The sequence below is a fragment of the Dinoponera quadriceps genome, unplaced genomic scaffold (genome assembly GCF_001313825.1).
Source record: "Dinoponera quadriceps isolate SergipeBrazil2010 unplaced genomic scaffold, ASM131382v1 scaffold37, whole genome shotgun sequence".
In the NCBI taxonomy this organism is placed as follows: Eukaryota; Metazoa; Arthropoda; class Insecta; order Hymenoptera; family Formicidae; genus Dinoponera; species Dinoponera quadriceps.
Window position 1 is genome coordinate 2818729 of NW_014554446.1, and position 27138 is coordinate 2845866.

Sequence of the window (27138 nt, forward strand, 5' to 3'; positions counted from 1 at the left end):
AAGATACGCTTAAAAAAACACTTTTAAGAAAATTGATATAAAGTTGATAAAATATTGATATGCACGTGTGTGATGTCATACAAATTTTTTTTTTAACCGAATTATTAACTAACCTTTTAAAATATATCAAATATTATTTTAACATTCTGTGAATTTCGTTACAAAATGCATCAGAAGAGTTTCTATTTTTCCAATAGCTATGAATCACATTTATTATTTCGTCTCGTTACAATCCGTATTATAATTCAATCTACATACTTTAACTCATTTTGTATTATTCTTGCAAAATGTCACTAAACTGTTTAAAAGTCGACAAGTTATATTAAAATAGGCACTACAAGTGACACAGTTATTTCATACTTATAAACAGCTAATCTCGATATAATATGACAAGTTCCCTGTGACAAATCTTCTCTAAGTATTCTCAAATTTGTATAATCTTCATCTTATTAGATGTATGTACCACTTTACAGAAAATCTTTTGATTACTCATTAATTTAAATTACCGTTATAAGTTAGCGATATATTCATTTTATTATCATTTAATTGTTTGGATATAGATGTTGCTAAATGACAACTTGTTAATAATAATGTTACATATCCAGGAGAAAAAAAGAAAGAGAGATATATTGATATATATATATATATATATATATATATCACATATCGAAATGAATATATAGCTAACTAATTTTCGACTTGCTTTGCGAACATATTTACAATCGCAACGGTGAAGTAAAATATCCACATTTACCTTAATATCTTAGTAACAAATGGCACAGATTTTCTGAAATACATTACATATCTCATATTGTTCCAATACGGAATTTTAAACGAAGTAGAACGATCGAATACAGAGAATACATGTAGATGTATTATGAAATCTAAGTTGCCATTGTTTACAGCTATGTATAAAATGCAAAGACAAAAATGCACTACAAGTTTCCGAACATTTGTATGCTTTAATCATGATGATAAATGCACTTTGACACATTGAAGATACATTAAAAATTGTATAAATAAGATAAACTCTATCTGAGCCGCGATGGTCTTTTCAATACATAGAATTTACTCTAACAATTACATTCGATTATAAAGCTAAGGTAGATTGTTGACTCGTTAAAATGGTTAAGAACAATAAAATAAATTATCGAAATAGATGAAATAAAAAATAAAAAATCCTTGGTCTGGCAATAAGAAAGAATCGGATACTTTGGTGTCTGCGTAGAACAAGACCTGTTCATGTTGAACGCGTTTTAGAACCTCGCCAATGCACATTTAAAACTACACGTACTTAGTAATTTTGGAAGAAATCAGGAAATGTAGTCCCTTTCTATTTCGATATTGCTATCTCTCTTACATGCGTCATTACGAGTATTCTACATATTACTTCAATCTCAATGAAATTCACGTGTCTGATAGTATCAAATAGAAAAAATGACGAATGTGATGTACTAAGATCGTGCAGCTAAATACACATTGCCCTTCTTTACAACTATACAAATATATACATGCATGTCATTTCCTTCTGTTCTTTTATAGGTTTATACAAATTCAATACTCTCAGTTCGTTTATGTCGCATGCACATCTACTATGAACCAGGTCTTAGTGATGTTCGACTATCTCTCTCTTATAGGGGTTGTCTATGTTAAAATCATATATATATATATATATATATATATATATGTGTATAATACGCGAGAGCAATCCTAACGTGATTACGTGAACAGAAAGCGTATTTATAAGTTTTTATTCATCCGATATCCGTGAGTTGCTTAATATTATCCAATGTGCTTTTGAGAAAGCATTATATAGACGTATCACAGGTACTGCTGCCAGACAGAGCCATCTTCGAGAGACTAGAAAGACTTCGTCTGGGACTACTACCACCAAGGAAGCTGCTGCTGGATTCGGAAAATATTTTTCGGAAACTGTAAAGTTCAATCACCGCTATTAATTGCATTATATATCAAATATGAACGTAAAGGAACGTACATAACGATATGTCGACACGTACAATTTACGAATGCCCGACTCGGAAGATTTCTTCCAAGGTGCATCATCCGGCTCGTAAGGAAGCGGTCCTTGCACGGGCGCATCTTTGTCATCCTCTGGACTGAAAATCCAACATGGAAGTGATATAAAATTACGGAGTAGATATTTATAAAATATAATTATGGAATATATGTAATAGGTGGAAAATAAGATATTTTTTATTAAGGTAAGAGAATATTTATGAATTATTCTTATATGAATAAGACCTCTAATGTTTAATGACGTACATTTCAGGCTTTGGTCGATACAGCTCCAGCTCGTCTTCCAGATCCGAAACTCTTGCTTTCAATTCATTTCGCTCGTGCAAAATCTCTTTCAGTTCCGAAGTTGTAAATCTTGGTCTATCGGGGTCATCCAAGTCGTAAATCGCTTTATTTGTTAAGTCTGGACAGCCTTGCAACTTAGTTAAGTCTTCATTCTCTTTCTTAGCCATGCCAAGCCGAGCTCGTAGATTTATAAGTTCCCGGTTTTGATCTTGCAACTGAGCCAAAAAGTCTGCCCTCTCTTCCACTAAACCCCGAGCTTGCATCTGCGCTTGTCGTTGTTTACGTTTCAATTCTCGCCCGACCACACTGAGCTTTTCCACCTGCGCTGTTAACTACACACATAACAATGAAATATTTATACATTGTGATAAGTACAAAGTTTATCATTTTTATAATATTATTTATATATATTAATTATAATCATATAGTATTTCAGAGAAAGTAAAAGTTTCATGACAAAGAATGAATTCTTCTTTAATTTATGCAGAACTGAATTGTATACAGATATAAGTACCAATTTACATTTTCAATTTCTGTAGTCTTCTGCGACAATTCTCGGTCTCTGGCACGAATCTGATCTCTTTGTTTGTCTATCATGGATCTCAAGTGCTGCAAAACAGCCACATCAACTTCCTGACTAGCTGTGAAAGCTGAAAAATAAATAAATGCAAACAATTATTTCACGAGTTTCTTAAACTTTGTCGGGGATATTTTAGCAATTGTTAGTAAGTGGATTAGTAGGTGGTTAATTGGTTAGTACTTGTTTGTTTACTGCTGTACTGACTATCACTACGCGATTCTTGCAAGGATTCAGCTAATCGTCTATTTTCTTCTTGCAATCTAGTAACCATGGCTACTAAATCACGGGACTCTTGCCTCCAGTGTTCTTCGATTTGTTCCAGTTCCTAAAGAAATCATACAGACTTACTGAGTCAGTCAATTAATTGTAACTGGTAACTAAATATACTGTCAACCGAGTACATGCATTGTCATTTATATTAAGATTAATGTTATGAGACATAATGTCAGAAGTGCAAACAACTCTATTGAGGACCGTCTACAATATCTGTAAAGTAAGCAGTAAGACATGAGCTAATTGACCAATCAACCACAGTCGATTTATTTTTGGATGTAAAAGTGATAGCCAAACATGTTAATTATTTTCTTTTAGTTTTTCTCCGTATTTCTAGAGAAATTCGTTCAAAATAAGCTTTTCAATGAGGATATGGAACACTAAGCCTGTAAAGCTTGGTCTACAATGTGCTCTTTGCATCTTGTTTCTTGCTATCTCTTTTCCATAAGTAAATAGAGGTTCTTGCAGAAAAAAGATAGCAAGAAACAAGACGCGAAGAGCACATTGTAGACTAAATTTTAGGACTATGGCACATACAAAAACGCAAACGAAAACATGCAAGCAGCAATTGACCAATCACAATCGACTATTCTCTTTATGGTCAAAGAATAACAGATTGTGGTCGATCAATTTGTTATGTTATTGCTTATGTTTTTGTGTGCTATGATCCTAAGAATCTAATTGGCCAATTAGCTTACGTGGTTGCTGCATATTTTACAGCTACCATAGACAGACACCCTCACCTTTTCAAAACGATGCCTGTCCTCTGCCTTCCCAATCTTGTCGCTCTCCAGCTGAGAGATCTTGGCGTTCAGTTCTTGCACCATAGTATTCTCGCGTTCATTTTTGGTAGCAAGATTTTCAAGCAATTCTAAAGAGTTTATCACCTTTGGCATAAGATTGGTCACGGATTCCACTCCGAACAGGTCTATCAGTTTCTCACATTCCTTCCCTATCTCCGACGCGATGTCGTATACATCCACCACCGACACATCGGACGCAACAGAATATTCTTCCATTTTGCAAGTAGCGTTATTTCTCAGACAAAAAGGCATGAATACAACTTATGATGCAACACGCACTACGCATAGATTCAACGCTGCGGAAAAGAAGTCTCGTGAGGGTGTTTCTCGCTGGAATTTCGAGTACAAGTTAAATTCAGATTCTAAGGTGGTCCGAGTGTGCTTGTATTTGTAAGATTCACTGTGAGAAGAAGAGAAAAAAAACTGTGTATACGTACGAGACGAAATTCGTAAATGTCACTGCCAGTTACACGGAATCTTCGTGCACCTCACACATACACACACACCGTACATTAAAGAAGGAGTACTTTCATAGACGTGTGGCTAAAACGTACGCCGGAATTTATGGTAAATAATACGCGTAATTTAGGTGTGGCGATAATTGTCAAAATAATAGCCTGTTCCGTGAACATGCGGCGAGCCTTATTATGCGTCATGCACTTGTCGTTCTAAATCGAATACCAGCTCGAAAGGTGCAACACGCTTCGGTGATATCATAGCAAGTTCCATCAAAACGTCATGTTTAAATCCAATCGCATACAACGAGGTCGCAGCGGAGCAGATGATTGAAATTATTCCCACTGTATGCGCGCGTGTGTGTGTGTGTGTGTCGCGCGCGCGCGCGCCTGGTGCACGCACGATGACAAATTCATTGAGCTCGCAAAGTGCCGAGAGGAACGCCTTCTCTCGGAGCTTCGTGAAACGTTAGAAACGTAGGAATGATTTATTCTATTAATGCACTCGTAATTTTAATCTGTGACAACATCGGGGAATAAATCGCAGCGGAATTTCTTCAAAAGAATTTTAATAGTCCAACGTTATCTTTTACTTGATACGTTTCTCACACAGGCAACACCTTGGAGAGAGGAAGAGAGAGAGAGAGAGAGAGATGTAACGATTTGAAAGAGGAAAGATGACGGCGCAGCTGTTGTCTTTATTTTGATAAGAAGTCTTAAAGCAGATGGACCGGGCTATACTTTTTATCGTTGTAAGCACGAATAGAAGACAATAATAGCTGAGTCATTACTCGATACGACGAAACGAGGAAATTCGAAGTATCTTAAGAGACTTCAAATGAGATCATACGCCGCATTTATTCAAATATCGTGCGAAAAACGTCTCCACATAACCTTAACGTTTTCGAGGGTTTAAAAGTAAGTACTGGGGAAAATTTTCGACATGACGAATGTATTTTAATCATGAATAAAGTAATGTTAAGTTCTTTAGGGAAGATGGGGAGAAGTTTTTACGATCGGCATGTGTCAACGGCACTACATGCAAGAGTCAATGTTCGGCAAGAATGGTAACCATAGAATTACGTATTGTTGGATCGTTACATGTGTCGGCCACGTAGTCAGCCATCAGTAATATCCGAACGATTCTGCAGGCACGAAGGGAATAGGAGGTCGCTATTTTTTTGAGAAATAACATTAATCATGAATGGAAAAGAAGATATGACAATTGCGATCATTCGAATGGGGAAACTTTTGGCGGGCGTTTCGAGCAAGATACGCGAGTCGGTAATTAGCCTTTGTCTAACGTGTAACCTACGTGGAAGCAGATCAATTTTCATTGTTCTTAAAAATATCACCACTTTGAACACTTTCGGTTTGACCAGAATTATTCGATTGAGAGAATTTGTCAATTATGTTCTAAAATATCTCTTTTTAAATCGTACCTGTCATTTTAGTTTTCGCTATTAAACTTCAATTGACCCCAGTAGTACGCCATTTTGAAAAACTGTGCGCCCGAAGTCGCTATATATAAAATGTCGATAAATAGTTGAACATTTTCTTTAACAATTAACGCAGATTGGAAAACACGGTGCTCAAAGTTCGCCTTTGGTTCAAGAAATTATCAACCGCATCGAGCTTTTCAGAAAGTCCATCATAGTCCGAATGAAAAAAACTCCAGATATCGAACGCATGCATGCTATCAATTTGCGCGATTGTCGTACGACCATAACGGAAACTTTGTCAGAGCTCGAAGGTAAATTTAATTGTGTAATAATTAATTAATAATATTTTCTTGGGTAGAATTATGTATTGACTTATTATATATAATGTCGTAAAGTAATCATTAATTGATAGTATTGCAGAATACGTCCGTGGAACAAAAATCGAATTTTGAAATTTTCCTAAGGGACGTCACGATCCACATAAACAACGAGGAAAAGTTAATGAGAAGTATCAAGGAAACATCGGAAGTGGACATACCGAAAGAAATGTGTGTTCGAAGAATTATGAAACTCTTAGTAAAAAGTATTATTGCGGTTATATGAATTGGAGGCAAATCTTATATAATTCGATAACAATTTCTACAATTCTTAGAGAGGATTCGATGTTGACGATACTGAATGTAAGAGAACAAGGAGAAGCACGGAAGAAATTGCTACAATCGGAAATAGACTCGGCAGAGCGGAGATTGCATAATATCATGGAATTTAATGCCACAACTGAGAAGATACTTCTTGACAACTGGTAAATGCAATATGATCTTCAGTAATCACGCGACATATAATATTATTCGTTGAATATAGGTATTTTACCAATTATTTCCATGTTTTAGCGCTGAAGTAGAACAGAAACTTACAGATCTTCTTGCTAAATACGATCATGACATTGGAACATGTCATACTTTGATGGAAAAGTTGACCAAAGAGAAGGAGCTTCTTAATGCAGAAAAAAAAGATATGGAGGTGATCCGTAACATTTTTCATTTCAAATGAAAAACCCTAGGTATGCGATCTCGCCGAACTAATATTATCTTATCCATCAGGACCAATTAGTCGTGCAACGGGCGCTGTATACTCAGTTGAAGAAAGAGCGAGAAATCACTCTGATGAAGGCCTTCACGAAAAAATTGGAGCTCTTCAAGCGAAATCGAGCTGCTAAGACTATTCAAAAGGCATGGAGAGCTTATTTTGAACGTATTTCTCAAAGAAGACGGAGAAAAGCTAGAAGAAAATAATCGGTTTACACAATTGGCCACCACTTTTACATGGGTTGAACAAAGGTACAATATATTTGTCAATTTACTTCCCTCGTGAGAAAAAGCAAAGACATAGTGTAAGAAAGTTCCACATTCTTCTGGGTTTTGAAATACAAAATCTGTTATTTTCGCTATTAATAATCCGGATTAAGGAACAAGGCAGATACGTGTGATTATGTTTATGCTTTTATTCGCTAAGCTGACAAAGCATGGCAACTCCCCTTATAATCCAGTGTTTGGGCGGCATTATCGTAGGCAACCATATGGCTATGACGAAGTTAGTGGAGTGACCAGTAGTGGATAATACCCCACGACGTTCGCTGGTTTTGTACAACGGGCAAACGTACAAGCGCCTTTCACTGATATCTTGTATCTTCGACGGTATCAGCTGTATCTGAAAATCGTCGTACTGTAAGTTTTATAAGCTATGATAATTAAACAGGAGCCAGAATTTTGTCGGCAACATCTCAGTAAGGTTGTATAATATATATCGGGAGGGAGACAAGGTATAGCAAAAATAATATAACTTTGTTTTATCTCGATGTTTTTGAATCCCAAATAGATTTATAAATATTTAAGTTGATGTCATCACTGATTGATCAGAGAGGAGATGCTTTGTTGGCTTATACAACCTTTTTGAGGAGCGAGACCACTTACATAAGGCACCTGGTCGTAGAGCACTTTGGGAAAGCTCTCCTCTACATTCATATTCTCCATATCGAATCGCGCGCCGTCCAAAAATAGACCGTAAATATAGACACCGTCCTCGGGGGCAAACTCGAAGACCGTCTCTTTCATGATTACGAAGTCAAACGCGAGCAGATCTATTGGGATCTGATATTTTCGCGCGTAATTTTGCCGTATCCCGGTCAGGAACGCCTGTGTGAAGTAAAATCCCGGTAACCAGAACGTGATAGGCGGTCCTTCGTCGTACCATTTCTATGTGTAATAACAAGGCATAAATATCGCAAATGTTGAATCTGTAACAGCAAAGTACTGAACATCGCACGTAGGCGCAATTACCTGTATAAACATTAAACGTTGTAGAAAATCACTGATATAACTGCCCAAAGGTTTTAGGGACGGGTAAGAATTCTGTTTCCACAAAGCGGGTATCTTACTCGTTAAAATTGCCTCGTAAATGTCTTCAAGCTCGAAGGACATCACGATCACACCTACGAAGCATCGTGATCTTGAGATGTTTCATCAGAATTTTTATTCCAAGATTACTGAAATGCGTGCACATTACCTTTGATAGCTTTCTGTATATTAATGAGGCTGCCTCTGATACAGCGTAACAATTTGTTAAATCTGTCCATCTCTTGCACTAGCACGGTGTTCATGCTTTGACTGTATAACGTAGGGTATTTCACGAGTGCCGCGATCAGATCGTATTCATCCGGTAACTTCTCCAATATTTCGGCGGCGATGTTGTAAATCACATCGTCATCGGACGTTAGCCTCATACCGGATTTTACAGTTTCCTATAAAAAATAGAAAGTATTGAAAAGATATCCGTTTTTTTAAATCAATATTGTTCACATCTAGAGTAACTGCTCAGATATTCTATTCCAGATGATTTCAGCTAAGCTCACCTTGATCTTCCAAAGATCCTAAGAGTTCGAGCGAATAGAAAGAGACGATTAAACAAAGACATAAAATACATAATTAAATAAAAACTAACTATAGTGCGATCACAGACGTGAATTAAGATTTCGTTGTTCCTGTTGTGACATGATTATAATATCATGATAATATATTTATCATACCGTTCGATCCTGAACAACGTTCGATGAAATTAAAAGAGAAAAGGATGAATGTGCGAATGACTTGATATTGCTATCATCATCTCGTTTCGTAGAAAATTCAGACGAGGAATCACCTGAGTAAGCAGAAGCGAAGAGAATAGCAACTCTGTCTCCCGCTGATCCTTGAGAATATCGGCGTTCTCATTCATGCCGAATACACTCGGCGCTGTGATTATCGGAAGGTTCCTCGTGTACGTGAGAAACGCATCGTATTCGCGGACGATGGGGCAGTAATACATAGTGGACGACTCGTCGAAGTAGTATAACTGACTCTCCAACAGTTCTCTAGAGACGATGGCACACGATGAGTAACTTAGTGAAGGCAACTTCGTGAAGTTTTAGAATGGATTGAACTGAACAAGGTAGTCCAGTACCATTTTGCAAATAACGCGCAAAATTTGCACGCGTAAAAATAACTAATCGGCCGGCCGGTCGGAAATTGCACGGCCCGTTAACACTCACTGACAGTAGAATTTCTCCAGGATGGTGGTCAATGTCCTGCGATCCCACTCATCCGTGACTCTTCCTCCGTAATTGCACTCGCCCGTGAGGTACTTCAGAGCCTCGAACTGCACGTCCTCGTACTCGTCCAGGAACATTTTCAATTGCAGCACGCTGATCCTCAGGTCGGTCTCGTTGTACTCGTACGGGATGTTCCAGCCGATCGGGCCGAATTTGCGTCTCTCTTGCACGACGGCGTGGAAGAAGCACAACGAGTACATCAGCTTCTTGAAATAGTCAGTTTGAACGCAGCTCTCGAAGAATTCCGGATTGCTGATCGGGTCGCTCGCGTAGGATCTCAAGATGTTGGCACGGAGCCCCTTGGGCGGCTCGTTCGTCATCTTGATGCCGTTCTGGAGGACCGATATCGGGAAGTGTTCCGCCGGATAGCTGGTCAGCCAGAGCCGGAAGTCCGGGTGGATGGTGTCCGGTATCAGGCCCTCGCAGATCTTCTCCAAAGTCGGCATCCAGCTCTTAGCCAAGTGACAGTTTTGCAGCACCACCCAGTTACCGTACAACACGCCGTCCTTTATCAACCCTTCCGCTATTGGCCCTTGACCTGGGATGTCGCGCGGTTAATTGACGCGCGGATGTTCGTTCATCGCGTGCAACGCTTACCCTGGCCGAGGGATAAGTAGAAGAGACGATTGATGCCGTAGCCCTGCTCGTCGGCGAACACCATCAAGGTCTGCGCCGGATCGGTGCCGGGAGTCAAGATGAATATCAACGGAATACAGCAGTTGGAGTCCGCGTACGAGGATGACAAGTCGAAGGGTGGCGCCTCTACGAATTCCGCGCCCAGTTGTTCTGAAACACTCGGGTTAGTCGATGCTCCGTCGATTTACGTTTCTCCGTGATCGTTCCCGAGTAGCTCTACAAGTTTCGCTATCCGGAGCTGTTCTCTTATGTATTTTTATTACCTCCCACGAATGCTTGCACCGCAGATATGATTTTATCAGGCCGGATACATCGCAGTATCAGCATTCGTTCGAATGAATGTAGCTGGTCGTACGGCGCCGGTAGGGTTTCCTCCTGCGGTTCCTTCGAGTCAAACAGCCTCCTCCATTCGTCGAGGTTATTCGAAAACAACTCTCTAATACCCTGTAAGATTGACAGATGTGTACAGATAATTAATTGGTTTCTCTTCTATGAATATCGACTATAATCGGGCGCACACGTCCGAATTCACCTCGAATCCTGCGATATTGTCCAGTCTGCACAGTTCGTCCCATTGTTTGACGGGCAACCACTCTGTGGGATTAACGTACGGATTCTCCAAGCCTATCCCACCGGTTAACAGGAACAGCCACTGGCTCATGAATTCAGGCGTATCGCTCGTATCGCGCAGGTTGATAATGAGAAGCAACGCGAACAATAGTTTATCCTTTTCGAACAACGATCTGCAGATATTGCCGTAAAGGGAATACGTGAAGTATTTCGTCAAGTCTATCAAACGTTGCTCAACATTTTCGGCTGGCTCCGTATTTGTGATGGCCATATTGTAGAGATTCACAAACCAAACTAACGAGTACTGATACATCGGATCTATGTTGGCTAACGATGCTGCGATAAGAAAAACGTTGTTCACGTAAACTTAATACTAACTTTGTGTGTAAATGATGAATCTTTTTTTATGTATTGCTACATTCAGAGAGAGAGAGAGAGAGAAAAACGAGTTAACAGGCTAAATCTGATTAGCTAATTCGAACTCGGCTGTCACTGCTGAAAGGTTGTCTGTTAGAGACAAAATACTCAGAAAAGAAGTAAGTCTTAAATCAACGATAGATATTCCCACAAATAAGTAAGAATATTATAATATTCTTAGGAGATTTTTAGTCTCGAATTGAGTGCAAATAAGATTTGGGTCAAATTCAAATCAAGACTATAAATCTCCTAAGAATATTACAATATACTTGCTTATACTTGGGAATATCTAAAAGCAGACAGCTTATTCTCCCTCTGAGTGATCCAAGTGTTCGCGATACCTATCGTGAAGAAGAGTACGGTCGAGTAGACGGCGATGGGTTTGTACTGCAATCTCGCGACGTCAATCGACTTTTCGGTTATTTCCGTGGCCGCTTGCTTCACTTGAATGTCGTCGCTCAAGTTCTTAGACGACGTCAGAATGTCGATAGCCGCTTCGTTCTCCAGGAGATTACTTTCCGAGGAAAGCACTTCCAAGATCTTATCTTCCGTCTCCTTCAGCAACCTGCAATGTATCAGATTAGAAATAGCGTAGTTGAAGCTGTTGCATAATGCTGGGTGATCGAAGCTATAAATCGCACCGGTGGAGAACACACCTTTTGTTCGTTGCACTCTGCACGATTAGAACATTCTTCTCCGACTCCAGGTCGGGTCTTTCCCTCGCGACCACGATACCGAGTAGCTGGTCTTCCAAGCCACTTGGCGTTATCATAAAATTCAGCAGAGTCACCCTAACGGCTATTTCCGGCAGGTAATGAGGGTTCCTCAGCTTCGTCGTGATGTACAGCCTATCGATGCGTGATCATGGTCGTTACATTCCAATTACGATGCGCACGACAGTCCACTTTGCAGTCTCGCACGGCAATTAGGAAACTGATAGGAAAAGCGGGCGAAGCTTACCTAAAATTAGTATTGTATTCCACTATGGCGTCGCCCAATTTTATGCACATCGCACCGGCGTGCTTGAACGTCTGCTTGAGAAGTACCGGCTCGAGAATAGCGTCCAGTTCCTCCTCCACGTTTTCGAGCAGCACCGGTTGTCCGAACTGTAAAGCGTTCTCCAAGACCCTCACGTAATCTTGCTGGGTCAGCCGAATGATGCATAAACTGTTTTCCTTCTCCATATTTTTTATCCATATATTGGCCTGATTCTGCGGATCTATCATCAGCGGCCACCTCCTGGCGTTCCTGGAAAGGCAGGGTCGCCGATGATTACGACGATGATTCGGATGTTAATTGAACTTACACGACGATGATGCCGTTGTCAACGGAAAACGCGTCCGCGGGCAGGCCGGCGATGTTCCAGGACCGAATCAGAACTGGATCGCCGAGTATGTCGCGCAGTTGGAAATCTCGGGTGCAAACCACTTGCAGATTCGTGCACAAGTCGACCCACTCGCTTACCTGTTGCACGCGAAACGGCGTCGTGAACGGCCCCAGGTAAGCCACTATGCCGGAGGCGATTATTATGTCGCCCGTCAGTCGATAATATCTATGAGAAGGGATAGAGATGATGAGGTTCTACGATGACGAAAGAGCCGGTGCTGCAAGTAGGCACTTACTTTTCGCCCAAATCTTTGGCGGACTGAGACCAACGCGCGTACTCTCCACCCAATCCTCCGATGAGATCCTCGGCCCGCTTCAGCTTCAACTCGCAGTCCGCCACTTGTTCCGACATCGCTTGGAAGTCTGCTTTTCTTTGATTTAGAGTCTCTTGAAGGTCCAGTAATCTTTGCTAATCGCAAACAACATCGGTAACTGTATTTCAATCAACATTTTATGTCGATTTATTTACCTCGATTATGTTTTATCATACGGGAAGAATTTTGCGTATTTCGATAGGAATGATCGATCTCGATTTCTTCGAACTGCCGAGTTTTACTTTGCGCCCGGGATTGTACGTTTCATTTATTGTTGTTCTGGAAGTGACCCAGACAGCACGAAAACTGGGACATACGACGTCTGCAAGACGTCTTATGTCCCTGCGTTAGGTTCTGTGCTGGTCTTGCATACCTCCACTTGGAGCAATTGTTTTCTCTTTAAGTCCAACTTCTCCATGGCCAATTGATAGGCTTGCTCGGCCTGCGCCTGGGCTCGTCTTTTAGGAGCGACGATTTTCGCGATTTCGTCATACTCGGACATCGCGATGACCCAGCGGCACAGACCCTCGCAAGCCGTCGAGACTTTCTTCATCTTCTCCGGATCGAAGTCCGGATTGGTCAGGTAATCCTTCCGTATCTTGGCTATCACTTCTTCCGGTATGTTGTCCTTGTCGAAATGAAGCAGCGAGTCTAAGAATTTGACATCGCTGAGAACTTTCAGGGCAACCTTCCAGTAATCCTCTGTCCTTTCCGGCCTTACTTGCTGCAGCAATACATTAAGATTAAATGTCAACAATGGTGTGTAATATATATTTTTCTCGCGCTCACGACGAAACGTGGTGTTTGAATCTCGTACCTTGAGGACGCAAACGCTCTCTACTACGAGCCTCACGGCGGGCGGCGGATATTTCATCGCTTTAACCACCGCGATATCCGCCGTTGTCAGCGTGTCCAGCGCAGCTTGCGCGCGCATCAAAATCGGCATGGCTTCGGCCAAATTAGCATCGCATTCGGCCCTTATCGCAGCTGCTTCGTTCGCTACTTCCTGCGGAACGATTACTGTGTATGAATACAAGAAATGTTTTCTTACAGATAGAAGAAGAGGAAGGGAACAGGAGTTTTAACGCATTCACTGTCGGACATCGATTTTTCACCTGAAACTATTTCCCGTGCGTGTTGATAAATAAATTTCGACGCTTCTGTGTCCTCACATCTGATAACGTCAGCAAAATTTACACGTAAATTAGAATTGTACGTTCTTACTTGCGCCGCGATTTCATCGACTTTCACCACTTTCTCGAATTCCGCCACTTCCTGACTCTCTTTCTCAACATCGGCGAGCATCCTCTGAACGTCTTGCGTGGCCGCGACCAATTGCGGCTGCAATTGCATCAACATGTTCTGCATCTCCGTCACTTGATGCTGCGTGCCATCCAGTTGTCCCAGTCCGCCTTCGTATCGAGCTTTGGCATGCAATACATCACTAGAGAGACAACACATCAACGTTGAAACAGGGAGAGCTGTTAAGCTTCAAATCTTCCAAATAGAAAGATTTGAAGGTCGATCGAGTCATGTTCACCTGCGTTTCTTCTCGAGCAACGTCTGAAAGGTGTTGATCATCTCGAGGTAAGAAGTCGGCGTTACGTAATTGTACCGGTTCAGGCGAATCAAAAATTCCTCGCTCATTTTCTGAGTGGACATATGAAAGTACTGGCACATGTCGATACAGGCGCCCCTCTCATCCTCGGTGAGCTCGATGGCGGATAAGAATTTCGTCGCGACAGCTAACAAAGCGTCTTCCGGCCACGGCTTGAGCACAACAAAATCATAACGTTATCATCGCGTCCGAATCTTCAGCCGAGAAATACAGCACGATAGAAGATTGGAACGTTTTCCAAAACCTGAAGCCAGTCTATGGTGCAACAGTTGACTAAAGCCGGGAATTTCCTAATGCGATTTCTGAAGGCGTCGCCGATGGGAGACATGGTGACAACAATGTGCAGCTGATCGCGAATGAATTGAACAAACAAGTTGAAAAGCGCCGCCGGGCTACCGTCCGTCTGCAACGATCGCTCTCGTTGCCGGTCGATCTGCTTCATTTTCTCGCATATCTCAACCTTCTCTTCGCCCGTGAATATATTGGGTACCTGAAGCAGGAGGAAAATAATGAAAATAGGAGGATAAAAAAAGAAAAGAATGGATAAATAAGACGAAACGGAGAAAAGGAAAAGTATCTGTTTTTTTGGCTGAACTCATCTAATAACATAAAGCAAGAGGATCTGATCTGGCAGAACGTGATGACAAACTGACGGCGGAGATCGAGCAGGATCTCAGTCATTCCAATGTATCTGAATGAAATATGCTGCAAATCCTGCTCGCTTTCTGCCGCCGGTCTGCGCGCGTTTCACTCACTTCGCCTGTATTCAGCATATTACTGATGTCTTCCAAGAAATTCTCCTCTTTGATCTGCGTGTCACTAAAGAGGAAGGTTGAATGTAAATCGCTGACGGTGGCTTTCCTCATAATATCTTTGATGTCCTCGTGCCAGTCGTAGGTGCTATATTGCTGAGCAATTTCGATTTGGTGCACATCGTAGTCACAGATGTGCGACGCTAATCTAGTCAAGGATTGCCTGCCGGAACCACCGATTCCGACGAGGAGAGCGTGACTTCGTGGCTGCTTGATGATACGAGCGATCTTCGACAGATGCTCAATCGCGAACCTTCGCGTTATCTTGATTTTAGTATAAAACAAGGCATGATGATCGCCAACCCGGGAAAACTTTTCCGTACATAATTAAATATAATTATATATAATTATAACAAGGCGTCATTTGTGTATGTATATGCACATACAATCATATACAATTATATACTTTTATATATGTATGGACGTATATATAATTATATATGAGAAATTTTTTCCCCCAGAAAAGTAATGCACAAGACAAAATTTTACCGGAACAAAACCAAATTCATGGGCTTCTTCGTCATCGAATTGTACTCGTTAAGATACGTCTCCACGATATCCCGCAGTTGATCGAGATCACTGACTTCTTGGTACAGGCGGACGTCTAACTTGACATCAATGAAGTCGCAATATACTAAGTTTCGCAGTTCGTCCACAGTAATCTACGGAAAGTGCTCGGAAATAAGTGAGTACAAGCGCAACCTTGTTCTATATTAGCGGGCCGAGAAAGAGCATACCCTCGTACGCTTCTTAGGCAGCAAATCCTCGAAGAGCTCCTCGATCGAGATCTCCATGTATTCTTTCAGCGTATTAGCTATTTGCTTCACCAGCCACTTTATATCCGTCTCGTCGATCAAACGATCTCCGAATACCCGAAGTATCTCGTGAACCCACAATCGCTTCATATTCGAGAGTGCCGGCATCGTCTCCGGGACTGATAAAAGCACTCCCTGTGTGACGATCGATTACGGAGAAACTCCTTGACAGTGGATAATGTAAAATATAAACAGAGTAATATGAAGGAAATACCTGGATCACTCTAGAGAAATCTCGGAGATTGAACTTATAATGACTCTTCGTGGGAGTTGGCAGCAGATTGCACAGGCTCTTCTTATAAATGTCCAATGTTGCGAGGACAATCTGATCGATGCACGGATCAAAATCTTTACTGAAACCCCTAGCGTACGATACATGAATGCAGAAGAAACACTCTTCCGAACTTTCATCAGGTAACACACACGATCTCGAAGCAGATTTCAGGTATTTCGAATATCTTTTCCCGAATAAATTCGGAACCAACGAACCTTGTATCGAGATGCCACAGAACGATCCTGCTGAATATCGTGATCATAACGTCGTCTTCGAATTCCGATATCGCCAGGGTGAAGAAGTGCCGCTTGAATCGCGGCGTGACGTCCTTGCCACCGGCGATCGGCGGTGCCATGGCGCACATTAATTGTATCTCGATTAACTTGATCATCGTTCCTTCTTTTCTATCGTACCTGTGAGAAAGGGGGATTTTTATCGTGTCGTAAGTAAGTAAAGCGATCTTTTACCATTGCCAGTGATCCAGCCATTGTCGTAATAATTCGATCGGCGGTTGCGCCCCGTACGTTTCCTTCATCGGCATCGAGACGTCGTCGACGAAGATGATCCAGCGTTTACCTATGGGCGGTCCAAACACGCCTTTGCGTCTACGATCTAACTTGTTCATGATAATGTCTTGGGTTTGGTTGGCGGTGGTCTGCGCGGAGAAATTGATCAGCAGCGGCTTGTTCACCGCCGCGTTATTCTTCTTTAGCAGAAAGTCGATTATGTACACGGATTTCCCAGTGCCGGTAGGGCCCACGAAGAGCACCGGCTTCTCGTGTTGGACCAGCATCTGGAAAAGCGTCGTGTACCGTATTGTTTCCACGGTCGGCACGATTATCTGATTCACGGGGATGTCGCGCGGTATCGGCGGTACGTTTATCAGTTCGTCGGACCATAATTTCCACTTTCCCTTGCCCTGAAAAAAAGAAAATAGTACAGATTTGATGCTTACGATGAACTTATCATATACCTGTGGATATAGAAATTTATGAAAAATACTCGAAACAAATATAACATTTACTTGCAATGCAATACGTATTTTTCTGTGTGTCAATATATATTTCTGTTGTGTCGTGAGTAAAATGTTTGAAACATTCGCGTTATCTAGATAAAAATACTGGACAAGTGAATTGTGTCGCAAACGTAAGCTTTCACCTGCCTCCTTAAAAAATCTATAATCGAACACCAAGTGATGCTTCGGCATGATGAAAATGTATGGCTTCAGAGGCGCTGGTACGGATTCTCTCAATTGGAATTCGTTCATCAGAGTGACTGGAAATTCTTTCTCGAGGAGACCGCGGAACATGATGCTAAATTGTTCTCGATACTTGGCCTCCAGAGTGCCTCCCATCGCCCAGATACACGAGAAAAAGAACGAGCCCTGAATACGCATTGGAAGTTAGCTCACCGTACATAATATTTCGTCGATAATTCAGCTCATCGAGAGCTCCGACCTCTATCTGTGCTCGAAGATCGAGCTCGCTTATCTTCTTCGCGGCTTCTTCATCATAATAATCGTCCATGAAACAGTCCATTAGATAAGTGACGGATCGTACGAGGTTCGAGTCTGGCATCGGGCACAATTCCTGCGGGAAAATACAAGCGAGACTTGTAACAGCAGTCGATGTTCAGATCACGACAGATCTCTCACCTTTACGTTGCACCGACGCAACAGGTGGAAAAGTGGTTTGCAAAATCGGAGGAACAGCGACTCGTACAGGAAAGTTCGCAGCCACTCGTCCACCACTTCCGGCAGTGTCACTATCCAGGATTTTAACAGGGGCTCCCATCCCAATGACGTAGGCTCCATATAAATCATCCCTGCTCCCAAGAATTTATTGAGGCCCCTCCAACGTCTGCGCTCGCTTGTTACATCGAATTAAAACTTCACTTTACCGCAGCGAGACACCGTAGCTGGCGAGGCGGCTTCCAGGTCCATCGGCTCGAAGATCAAGTTGGTCGTCGGGGCCAGCTGGATGATCTCGCCGCTCATCAAGCAGAGCTTCTTGTTGTCGTCGAGGACAGTGTTCATGCTCTCTATCCATACCGCGTCAATCGGACCGTCGAAGATCAGCCACTTCCGGTTCTCGTTTGTCGACGTCGCGAAGGCTCGATAGCTAACAGCCAGGATACCGTCCTGCCATTCGTGAGACGCCGGATCGAACTGCCCGTACAATTGCCCGAGCGTTATCGCCTTCGGGTTCATGATCGTCATTTCCACCTTGTGCTCGTCCATCAAATTCTAGTCAAGAAACGATCGGCCTTTAATTTCGCTCACCCATCTTCAGGAAATCACTCACTTTTTCCTCGCAAATCTCCAGCGCGTCGGCCAGCATCTTGTAGGCCGTGGTTTTGCCGCCGAACGGATACCCGACGATCATGAATCCATGCCTGACCAACATCATCTCGTAGATCTGTTGAATCTTCTCGAGGAATACGGGGATGCACTGGACGTTTGCAGCGGCACAGGCTTGGTACGCGCTCTCGTTTAAGTACTTGTAGTCAGGCTCCGGCAGCACCACGTTCGGAAACAGGTCCGACGTGATACCCTGAAACACGAAAGCACCGTTCGACGATTTCTCTTTTCATTCGCTCGCTTGAACGAGGAAACACTTGCGCGGAACAACGGTAGATCTTCATTGAGGAACTTGGGCAGGTTCACATCGGTGATGCTGCGCAAGATCAAAATGTCCTCGTTTTCTTCCGGATATTTCAACTTCAGGTTACCCGCCGCTATCAGGACGGATTTCACCGCTCGCATGCCGTAGTCGTAATGATTCTGGCTGGACAGTTGCTCCGAGCATAGCTTGTAAGCCATGACTATCTTCACCGATAAGGGCCTCGCGTTGTAGAATCCGTACGAATATAGCGTGTTCTCCGCTATCAAAGCGTAATCCGGTACCTGTCGAGTGTGCGAATAAGACGTGCCCGGAGGAAAAAATGATTATGATATATAATTGTATAAAATCACATATGAATTTTGTCCATATATATGGTTATATATATGATCATACATGTCTCTGTGAAAAAAAATGATATGTCATTTAATTAAACGTCAATGTCATGTGCTGTCGGGAACACAAGTAGTCAGAAGCACTTACTTCGATTGTATTTGCCTATAATTTGTAAGCAACAGTATTTTTTCGTCGCGGACATATATGATTATATATAGTCATATATGGGCAAATTTCATATATGATCCTTTTTCTCCCGGATGAGAATAGAGAAACATATACGAGGTGACGTAGAAAAGAATATTCAGCGTCTTCTTGAGGAATCTCACCATCATAGCTACCGGTCGAAACAGAGCTTTCAGATTATCCGGCAGTTCCGATCTGCCAGCGTATCCCGGATTCATCGTGATAAATACCGCGCACGTGCGATCCAGTTTCAGTTCCGTGTCCTCGAAAATAAGAGTCTTCTGCGCCGCGTTTATGGCACGTTGAATGGTTAAGATTTGCTGTGCTACGACCGACAGGACCTCCAGGTCGATGCGGTTGAATTCGTCAAAGCAAGACCACGCACCCGTGCTTGCTAAGCCCTGGAATATATCGTTGTCCGTACGTGAATTTAAAACTACACAATTCGCATGATGATAAACCACTACCTTGAATATAATAAATTCAAATAGATATACGTAATGCTTCGATGTTCGCTCGTCATAGAAGCGATCTGTCATTCGTTCATCCAGATCGCTTGTATAAGTAAAAACTTACATTTTATTTTTAAACCAACATCCATTATTCAATATCCATAGATTAACTAAATATTACTCGACCGAAATAAAATTTTATGGTTTTTCTACTAAAAGTTTTTATTCCATTCTAAAAATCTGCTGAGGAATATTGAAATCATCATTTACTTGGACATAGCACTTCTTTCTGTATACAGATATTAGCTTTAACCCTATTTATTAATTAATTCTATCGATCTACTTTCGTATCGGTGAATTGATTTGCGTACCTTGAAAAATTTACCCAGAGCGAGGTAGTCCAATCCCTCCGAGCAGTTGAACACGACGCATTGCTTGGCGACCGCCTTTGCCAGATCCTTGGTAGTTTCCGTTTTACCTGTCCCGGCGGGTCCTTCCGGTGCTCCACCAAGGTGTAAGCTGAGAGCACCGAACAAGGTGCGATAGCATCGGTCGGTGAGCGGCGTGATTACTAACCGCGACGTATTACCCAAGTATTCATACGCATAGCCTAGCATGGAATTTATCATCATCGTCAATAGATCGTCGTCCTGCGGCGGGGAAAAAGGAAATTCTTCAGTGACAGCGGAGAAATCGACATCGTGACGGGATTAAAACGCGCCGTTGCATTTGAACGCACCCACCATCCAGTAATACCTCAGTTGGCAAAGCCACCTGAAATCCGACGCTTGAGTCACACCTTGATCGGATATGTGCGCCAACACGTCGCGGCTGTGAACGTCCAACGTCACTAGAGCTTCTACAAATAAAAGAAAGGTAAAAAGTAGAAGTGTGATTTCTAGGTAGCTGTAAATGTTCAATGCAGATGGATGTGATTGATTGAATTCTCCGATTATTCGCTCGACCGGAACGTTTACTACCTAGAGTCGTTCGGTTCTGCTTCGATAATTTGCCGCGAACGAGCTTGACGATCTCGTTGAGCTCGTACGTGCACGTTTCTACATAGGCCTTTAAACTTTCGACACCCTCCGGGAATTTAATGGTAATCTGTGCCGTCCAGTACATCTTGCTGATGCAGAGAATTGTCTGGCCAGGCCAATCTAAAGCCCATTGACTTCTGGCTTTAGTCGGGAAAGCGTCTTTGGCGTGTATCACCTGAAGAAGGATAAGAAAAGTCAACGTATCGATATAATGATCGGCGTCAATCTCAAGTTTTATCTTTTGTCTTAGTTGTACAGATAGGGAGACCGTAGACCTGAGCTTTCACGCTTTTCTTCATGTCGATCTCGAGCTCGAGAAGCCACTTCTCTACCTGTCCTCGCGCGGCAGACGTGTCGATTATATCCTCGAGAATAATCTCCTCCCCTTCGGATGATATCATAGCTGTAGCCTCCATGTCATCGGTGAAGGTTAATCTCGCGATACCCTCGAAGCACTTTTTCAGATGCGGCTGCACCCTGATGACAAAAATCAAATAGAATTAATATTTCGCGCTACGAAGTGTCCGTTGACGATTAGCCTGTGACATGTAGATCAAAGGTACCGCGTCGGGTCCTTCGTCTCGGACAATATCTCCAGGAGTTCGTCGTTGGAGAGGAAGAAGAAACGCGGGAAGTAGAGTCTCTTCTTCTCCAAGTATGCGGCCAGTCCTTTCTGCACCAAGTCCAGCAGGCTGGTGCATTTCTTCAAGCGTTCCAGCATCTTCTCGATCTCGACGACGAACATGACCAGTGGGTTGACTGCGACGACCGTCATAATCTCTCGCCAGATCTGTTTCACATATTATGCACTTTAAATTTTACTCGCATATATTCTTGCTTATATATGAGAATGTGAATGGCACTAATTCATTTTCCGTGTACAATTGACGGTTTAGCTTGTCTTCGGAATGATAACGAACTTTGTCCACGGCGCTGAATCGTCGACTCTCCTCCGGCATCTGTTGCTGGATGTCGGGTGACGAGAAGATCGGCTCGAGATACATCCACGTTCCCTGAACTTTCAGCCAGTAATCCATGATGTCTTGCAGCAAGAGCAGCTTAGCCTCCCATTCCCTGATGGAACCACAGTCAACCTTACGGAGCTTATCTCGGTGTTGAAAAAATCGTCGAAAAGACGTCGATCGAAAGTTCCTCGTTTGAAAAATCACCGAAATTCGGTCAACTCACAGAGTCTCCTTCTCGAACGGCTTGATGTAGAGAGAATTCTTCATGGTCTGCGTTTTCATCAGGTGGTCGTCGAGCAACATCTGTATGTCGTCCACGCTGGCGATGACGTACGTGCCCGTGTCGCGATACGGATTGACGGTGAACGCGATATCCGTCCAATCGGAGTACATTCTGTGCAACGCTCTCTCCAGATTGCCTTCTTTGCTAGCTGCTTCGGAGATACCCTCGAATTTCGCTACATAATCACCCAGGCAGTAGTCGAGGATCTGCAGGCGTAAGTAAATGCGATTATTACGGGGCACAGGTTCGGATCGGTTAGTTTCGCGTTACCTTGGCCAACGTCATGTATTGATCCACTATTATGGGAAACCCGACAATCTCCGAGATTTGCTCCCAATGGCGACTTTTCAGGTGGGGATTGCCAAGGGTCAATATCACCGGCATGTGCTCTTTGAACTCCTCGATATTCGTCCTCACGACCTCCGCCAGCTTCCTCACCGCGGGCTCCTGGAAAGCCTTCTCCAGCTTGTACACGATGCGATACGCATTACTGGTCTCGATATCGATCACTTCGGGATCATGCGAGCCCACAACGGCTTCCGTCCACATCTCGTAGTTGCTCATGAACTCGCAGGCGGTGTCGTAGAGTCTCTTGAAGGGTAGCAATTTATCGGCTACCTGTAACCAATGGTACCAGATGAGAAGTTTAAACGGAATATTGGCGAAAACAAGACTGCCGTCCCTCGTCTTTACCTTCTTCCTCAAAGGATACTGCGATAACTCCCAGCCGAACAATTTCTCCTCATCGTTAAATTCGTCGATCGTGTCCATCGCGGCGATTAACTTGTTATCGAGGCTCGTGGCTTTCTTCTTGTACCGTTGTATCTCCTCGATGTTGCCCCAGTGTTGCAATTCGTCGCAGTACTTCGCATAAATCTCGAGGTCCTGCTTGAATTTCTCGATTCTGACCTTGAGTAACATTTGGTACTCTTCTGATTTACTCGCGAATATCTCCCGGTACTGCTCAAAGATACTGGGCATTTGAAAGGGCCTGAAACGTCAAAATATGAACATTAATTAAAGAATATAAAGATATTATCTATTAACTATTTATCTCTATAACTCGAAAACTAAGCTTCGGATAACATTTTGCAAGAGGAAAAATCGTTTTAGAATTCGCCCGAGAATATGACATGTCAAGGACAGGAAGGTTGTTCCGAATCACTTCACATGTACAAATGTATACAAATGTTTTAACCAACACTATTCGCTTATGTTTCACGTTGATTCTACCGCAAATTAGATCACACACTGAGACCACTCACCAGTGAAAAGCGAAATTATTCGTCTTTATCTCGACCGGTGTCAAATGTACGTAATCCGACAAAAATAATATATACTTCATCGCCTCCCTCAGCTGGCTCTCCAATTCGTAAATAGTCTTGGTCTCAGATTTATGTATAAATTTCTGGAGTTTCATGAGTTCTAATGTGTTGAGTGGCGTACTTAACGCCTGGTCCGCGATATTCTGATACTCATCCCCTATGCTGACGATTACGTGAGACCATTAAATTAAATTTGCTTAAAGGTATTAGAGAAAGTTCACCGTAACAATGAAGATATATACATAATCAGAATATATATTTGAACAACGTGACGACGGCTGGACTTACGCCCGAACTATTTGCTGATAATCGGCGATCATCTTTGAAATTAAATCGTCTTTGAGGTGAGCAGCTGTGGTAGCAATATGTTGTATAATATGTTGCCGACGAACTATGAAGAGGTCGGTGAAAACCGTTCTGTGAAACTCCAGCGGGACATTCTTGCTCAGTTGATCGTAATAATCAATGAGTTCGCAGTATTTCTCAAAGGGATTAGGCGGCTGGGCTTTCAAAAAGTTCTGAACGTAATTAGCGTCCTCGTTTCTTATCAATTTCAGATACTTATCGAACTCACGCAGCTGCGACTCCGTGTCGGTTTTGTAGCGTTCGATTAAATTCGATATGGTGTTCGTGTGCCGCTCAAGAAGGTCCAAAGAAATCGTCGGCTGGGCGATCGGAGACAGGTAGAAATATAATCATCACTATATTCTGACGTGAGAACGATCAGATAATGTCGAACACGACTGAATATCGCACGGAATACGCACCTTGAGCAGTTCGGCCGAACGAACGTCGGGCTGAACTCCAGGAATCATCTCCGGTTTTACCTCCGCGCGTTGTAACGTAGTTACAGAATCGTAGAGAGAATTCAGTAGCATCGAGAGCGTAGTCACGAACGCTTGGAACGTCGGCTCAAATGTGACGAACATGTTCTTCACCACGACATCGATGTTAAAGCCACAATTTGTGCGCTAATTGAGAAGTGATTACATTCAATACACGTAACCGCGAAATACCGATGGGGATATGTCAACAATCGTGCAATCGAATCTCCGTTTGCGCAAAATATCAACTTACACCCACGTCCGTGAGGTAATCGATGTAATCCTCTATCGAACGCAAACACAAGTCCCGCAATTGATTCTCCATGACATAAGCGAGGCAATTGAAGAATCTCTTGTATCGGACATCGGTTGTTGCTGGTAAACTTTTCTTCTTCGATGCCTGGTATGAATAAAACATTCGAAAAATTCGACTCGGCACGTGGCGCAATTTTGATCAGTAACGCTAACGCTTCTTACCGCTGCTAAAATATCGCAGATCTTTGACAGCCACTGATGGAGAACCTTGTCATTCGTGCTTTTGAGCATCTTCGAAAATTTATAGGCGAAATTCGAAAGATCGTACGACTGTCCGAACGACGCCAGCTCTAGCTTATCCACTTGCTTGATGTCTCTGTGATTTAAGGAAAAATATTTTTCAGTCTGCGGCTGTTTGATCCGATACTGTATCGATATACAGTCAGCCCTCGACATACGTAGATCTGACATACGTGAACCCGCAGAAAATTTCTGACCTAAAATTTAACACTAGGGATCGAAGCAGCTATACGAGACCAGTATTACTACTAATATAAAAATATCGTATACTTGCCATCCAAGAATAATTTTTATGGATTGAGAAAAAAAGATATTGGATAGAAAAAAGCAATATCTTCAAACTGGTACAACTCTTTGTTTCAAGATATCATTCTTTCTCTACTCAGTATTTTTTTCTTCTCGATTCGTAAAAATTATTGTCGAAAAAACATGAATATGTATTTTAATGGAATTATGTAGAATTTCTTCGCGTATAACAGCAAGTTTTATCTGCATATAAGATTACATGTTTTTGCTCATACATGAAAACATGGGTCTTGAATCGATACTAATGTTTTTTTCTGTGCAGTAGCGACGTAAGATTTACATATTTTGCCTCATGTTTATGCCATACACAATGTGTATAGGGTAGATCTGATATAAATAGGTTTTGATTTACGTGGGGTTTTATGGAATCATCCGCCTACGTAAATCGAGATCTGGCTGTGTATGTACGTACAAGTGTGTCGCGTTATTCACTAACCCGTACTCGCGATACCAATAATCCAAGATCTTGCGTATGCATGGGTGGTACAGGATAATCGATCTCTTCTCTAGCGTCGCTCTCATCCTGCGATATTTATCACTGACCTCCGGTGAGAACGGCTCGGCAATTCTTTGCGAGATCGTCGGCTGAAACAGGCACGACAAATAAAATCGTGAAAGTGATCACAACATTCCGGATGTTAATATATAGCCGGATATAGCCGACGCGCTGATATTACGTATTATTATGCACGCGGTGTACTAACCGGGGCGCAGAGTGCGTGGGCCTCTTCGAAGGGCTCCTGGAGCGTGAAATCGACGATGGACTTTTTCATGCTCATAACGTAGTCATGTTTTATTTCCTGAATCAATCGAGCTAGGCACTCGCCGTGCCTCTTTTGCCATTCAACGGCCACTGTGGCCCTTATCTTCTTCAACGTGTCAGAATCTAAGGTGCCCGCATGAGTATCATCGACGTCGTGAAGAATGTAGTGATAATATCTCAAGAGATTTTTGTCTTCTCTTGTGAGCCATCTGTCGATCACATCCTCGTCTTCTGAAATCCGTCTTTCTGCATCGTCGATGTACATTTCCGCCTCCAATCCTATGATCCTTCTGATCAAATGTATTCGAAAATTCATCCTCTGCTGAAGCACTGACGCATAATAACCGTCTTCTGCGATCTTATCTCTTTTCTTTGCTGCCGCGATACTCCTTTAAGTTTAGAGTTTACTTTTAGAAATATAATTTTTATATAAATAGAATAAATGTATTAAATTATATTAACAGATGACAAAATAGAACAGCGTAGTATAAGTTGCAAAAAATGATATTTTTCTTATAGCTGGCTGCTGACCTCAATAAAGTTTCGTCTTCTCGTGGAAAATCGAAGATACATGATTTATCCGTAAGGCAATCTCTAGAAGTTTCCCGATGTACGTCGTCATCTTTTAAAAACTTTGGACAGTACGTAACAGAATTATGTCTCATCCAATCGTAATGTTTTTTACGAGATTTTCTATGTGGTTGTTCGAATTCGTCGTTTGGCTTTATTGACCTCACACGTGATTTGGATTCACTGATGCTGTTAACTTTTTCATTGTGCTCATCCTGTTCTTTGTCCTCTTTAATACTGTTCACCTTGCGTGTGTGATGTGAAGTCTCCATTGCGTTATGAAACCTTTATTCACTTTATCGGTATATTTTTATTCTATAATAATATAATATAATTTTGAAGATATTACACACACATACACACACATACACACACATGTATGTACATTAGATAAAAAATGCGGGAAATGATTAATTTTAGCATCAAACCTTTCAATGTCGTTAACTGTTGAATTATCTTTGTTAGGTTTTATCACAGCAGGTCGGAGGGTTATATAATTCACACGCCAACGATACTTGCTCCGTAAAGAAAACAAGAATTCATAATTATTAC

At 42.2% G+C, this 27138-nt stretch overlaps 4 protein-coding genes across 7 annotated transcripts; 1 reads left to right on the top strand and 3 right to left on the bottom strand.

Moving 5' to 3' along the window:
* Window positions 1–71: 71 nt before the first annotated feature.
* On the bottom strand, window positions 72–4787 carry LOC106749414 (RILP-like protein homolog). Of its 3 annotated transcripts, none has more exons than XM_014628830.1 (7): window positions 4416–4787; window positions 3919–4274; window positions 3083–3227; window positions 2845–2972; window positions 2284–2654; window positions 2019–2117; window positions 72–1932 (listed from the first exon to the last, which is right to left on the bottom strand). In XM_014628830.1, exons 2-7 carry the CDS (start codon window positions 4228–4230, stop codon window positions 1809–1811), a joined length of 1179 nt encoding a protein of 392 aa, XP_014484316.1. In that variant the 5' UTR covers window positions 4231–4274; window positions 4416–4787; the 3' UTR covers window positions 72–1808. The 3 variants fall into 3 exon arrangements, with proteins under 3 accessions (XP_014484316.1, XP_014484312.1, XP_014484325.1); XM_014628826.1 differs by having other exon boundaries at window positions 3919–4308; XM_014628839.1 differs by having other exon boundaries at window positions 3107–3227; window positions 3919–4782.
* Window positions 4788–4829: 42 nt separating this feature from the next.
* On the top strand, window positions 4830–7535 carry LOC106749425 (IQ domain-containing protein D-like). Of its 2 annotated transcripts, XM_014628854.1 has the most exons (10): window positions 4830–4910; window positions 5047–5351; window positions 5425–5500; window positions 5585–5717; window positions 6009–6186; window positions 6288–6423; window positions 6528–6677; window positions 6766–6895; window positions 6976–7212; window positions 7444–7535. In XM_014628854.1, the coding sequence occupies exons 4-9, from the start codon at window positions 5634–5636 to the stop codon at window positions 7165–7167; spliced, it is 870 nt and encodes a 289-aa protein (XP_014484340.1). In that variant the 5' UTR covers window positions 4830–4910; window positions 5047–5351; window positions 5425–5500; window positions 5585–5633; the 3' UTR covers window positions 7168–7212; window positions 7444–7535. The 2 variants fall into 2 exon arrangements, with proteins under 2 accessions (XP_014484340.1, XP_014484347.1); XM_014628861.1 differs by lacking the exon at window positions 4830–4910 and having other exon boundaries at window positions 4921–5351; window positions 5425–5717.
* On the bottom strand, window positions 7357–26218 carry LOC106749436 (dynein heavy chain 7, axonemal-like). The gene is made up of 48 exons (XM_014628875.1): window positions 25958–26218; window positions 25690–25838; window positions 24870–25023; window positions 24646–24792; window positions 24336–24539; window positions 23857–24233; window positions 23509–23730; window positions 22937–23234; window positions 22514–22861; window positions 22184–22449; window positions 21916–22069; window positions 21559–21785; window positions 21271–21472; window positions 20936–21170; window positions 20699–20814; window positions 20327–20605; window positions 19647–19904; window positions 18981–19265; window positions 18664–18912; window positions 18260–18605; window positions 18015–18184; window positions 17818–17949; window positions 17523–17744; window positions 16828–17279; window positions 16576–16773; window positions 16301–16448; window positions 16009–16221; window positions 15761–15933; window positions 15215–15524; window positions 14704–14949; window positions 14382–14611; window positions 14066–14285; window positions 13659–13847; window positions 13215–13565; window positions 12764–12936; window positions 12448–12693; window positions 12102–12389; window positions 11798–11989; window positions 11483–11706; window positions 10687–11060; window positions 10418–10598; window positions 10116–10304; window positions 9459–10056; window positions 9071–9281; window positions 8438–8672; window positions 8212–8363; window positions 7846–8127; window positions 7357–7582 (listed from the first exon to the last, which is right to left on the bottom strand). The coding sequence occupies exons 1-48, from the start codon at window positions 26030–26032 to the stop codon at window positions 7376–7378; spliced, it is 11397 nt and encodes a 3798-aa protein (XP_014484361.1). The 5' UTR covers window positions 26033–26218; the 3' UTR covers window positions 7357–7375.
* On the bottom strand, window positions 26047–26858 carry LOC106748853. Its single transcript, XM_014627748.1, has 3 exons — window positions 26548–26858; window positions 26130–26405; window positions 26047–26053 (listed from the first exon to the last, which is right to left on the bottom strand). The coding sequence occupies exons 1-3, from the start codon at window positions 26856–26858 to the stop codon at window positions 26047–26049; spliced, it is 594 nt and encodes a 197-aa protein (XP_014483234.1).
* Between the last annotated feature and the right edge of the window lie 280 nt (window positions 26859–27138).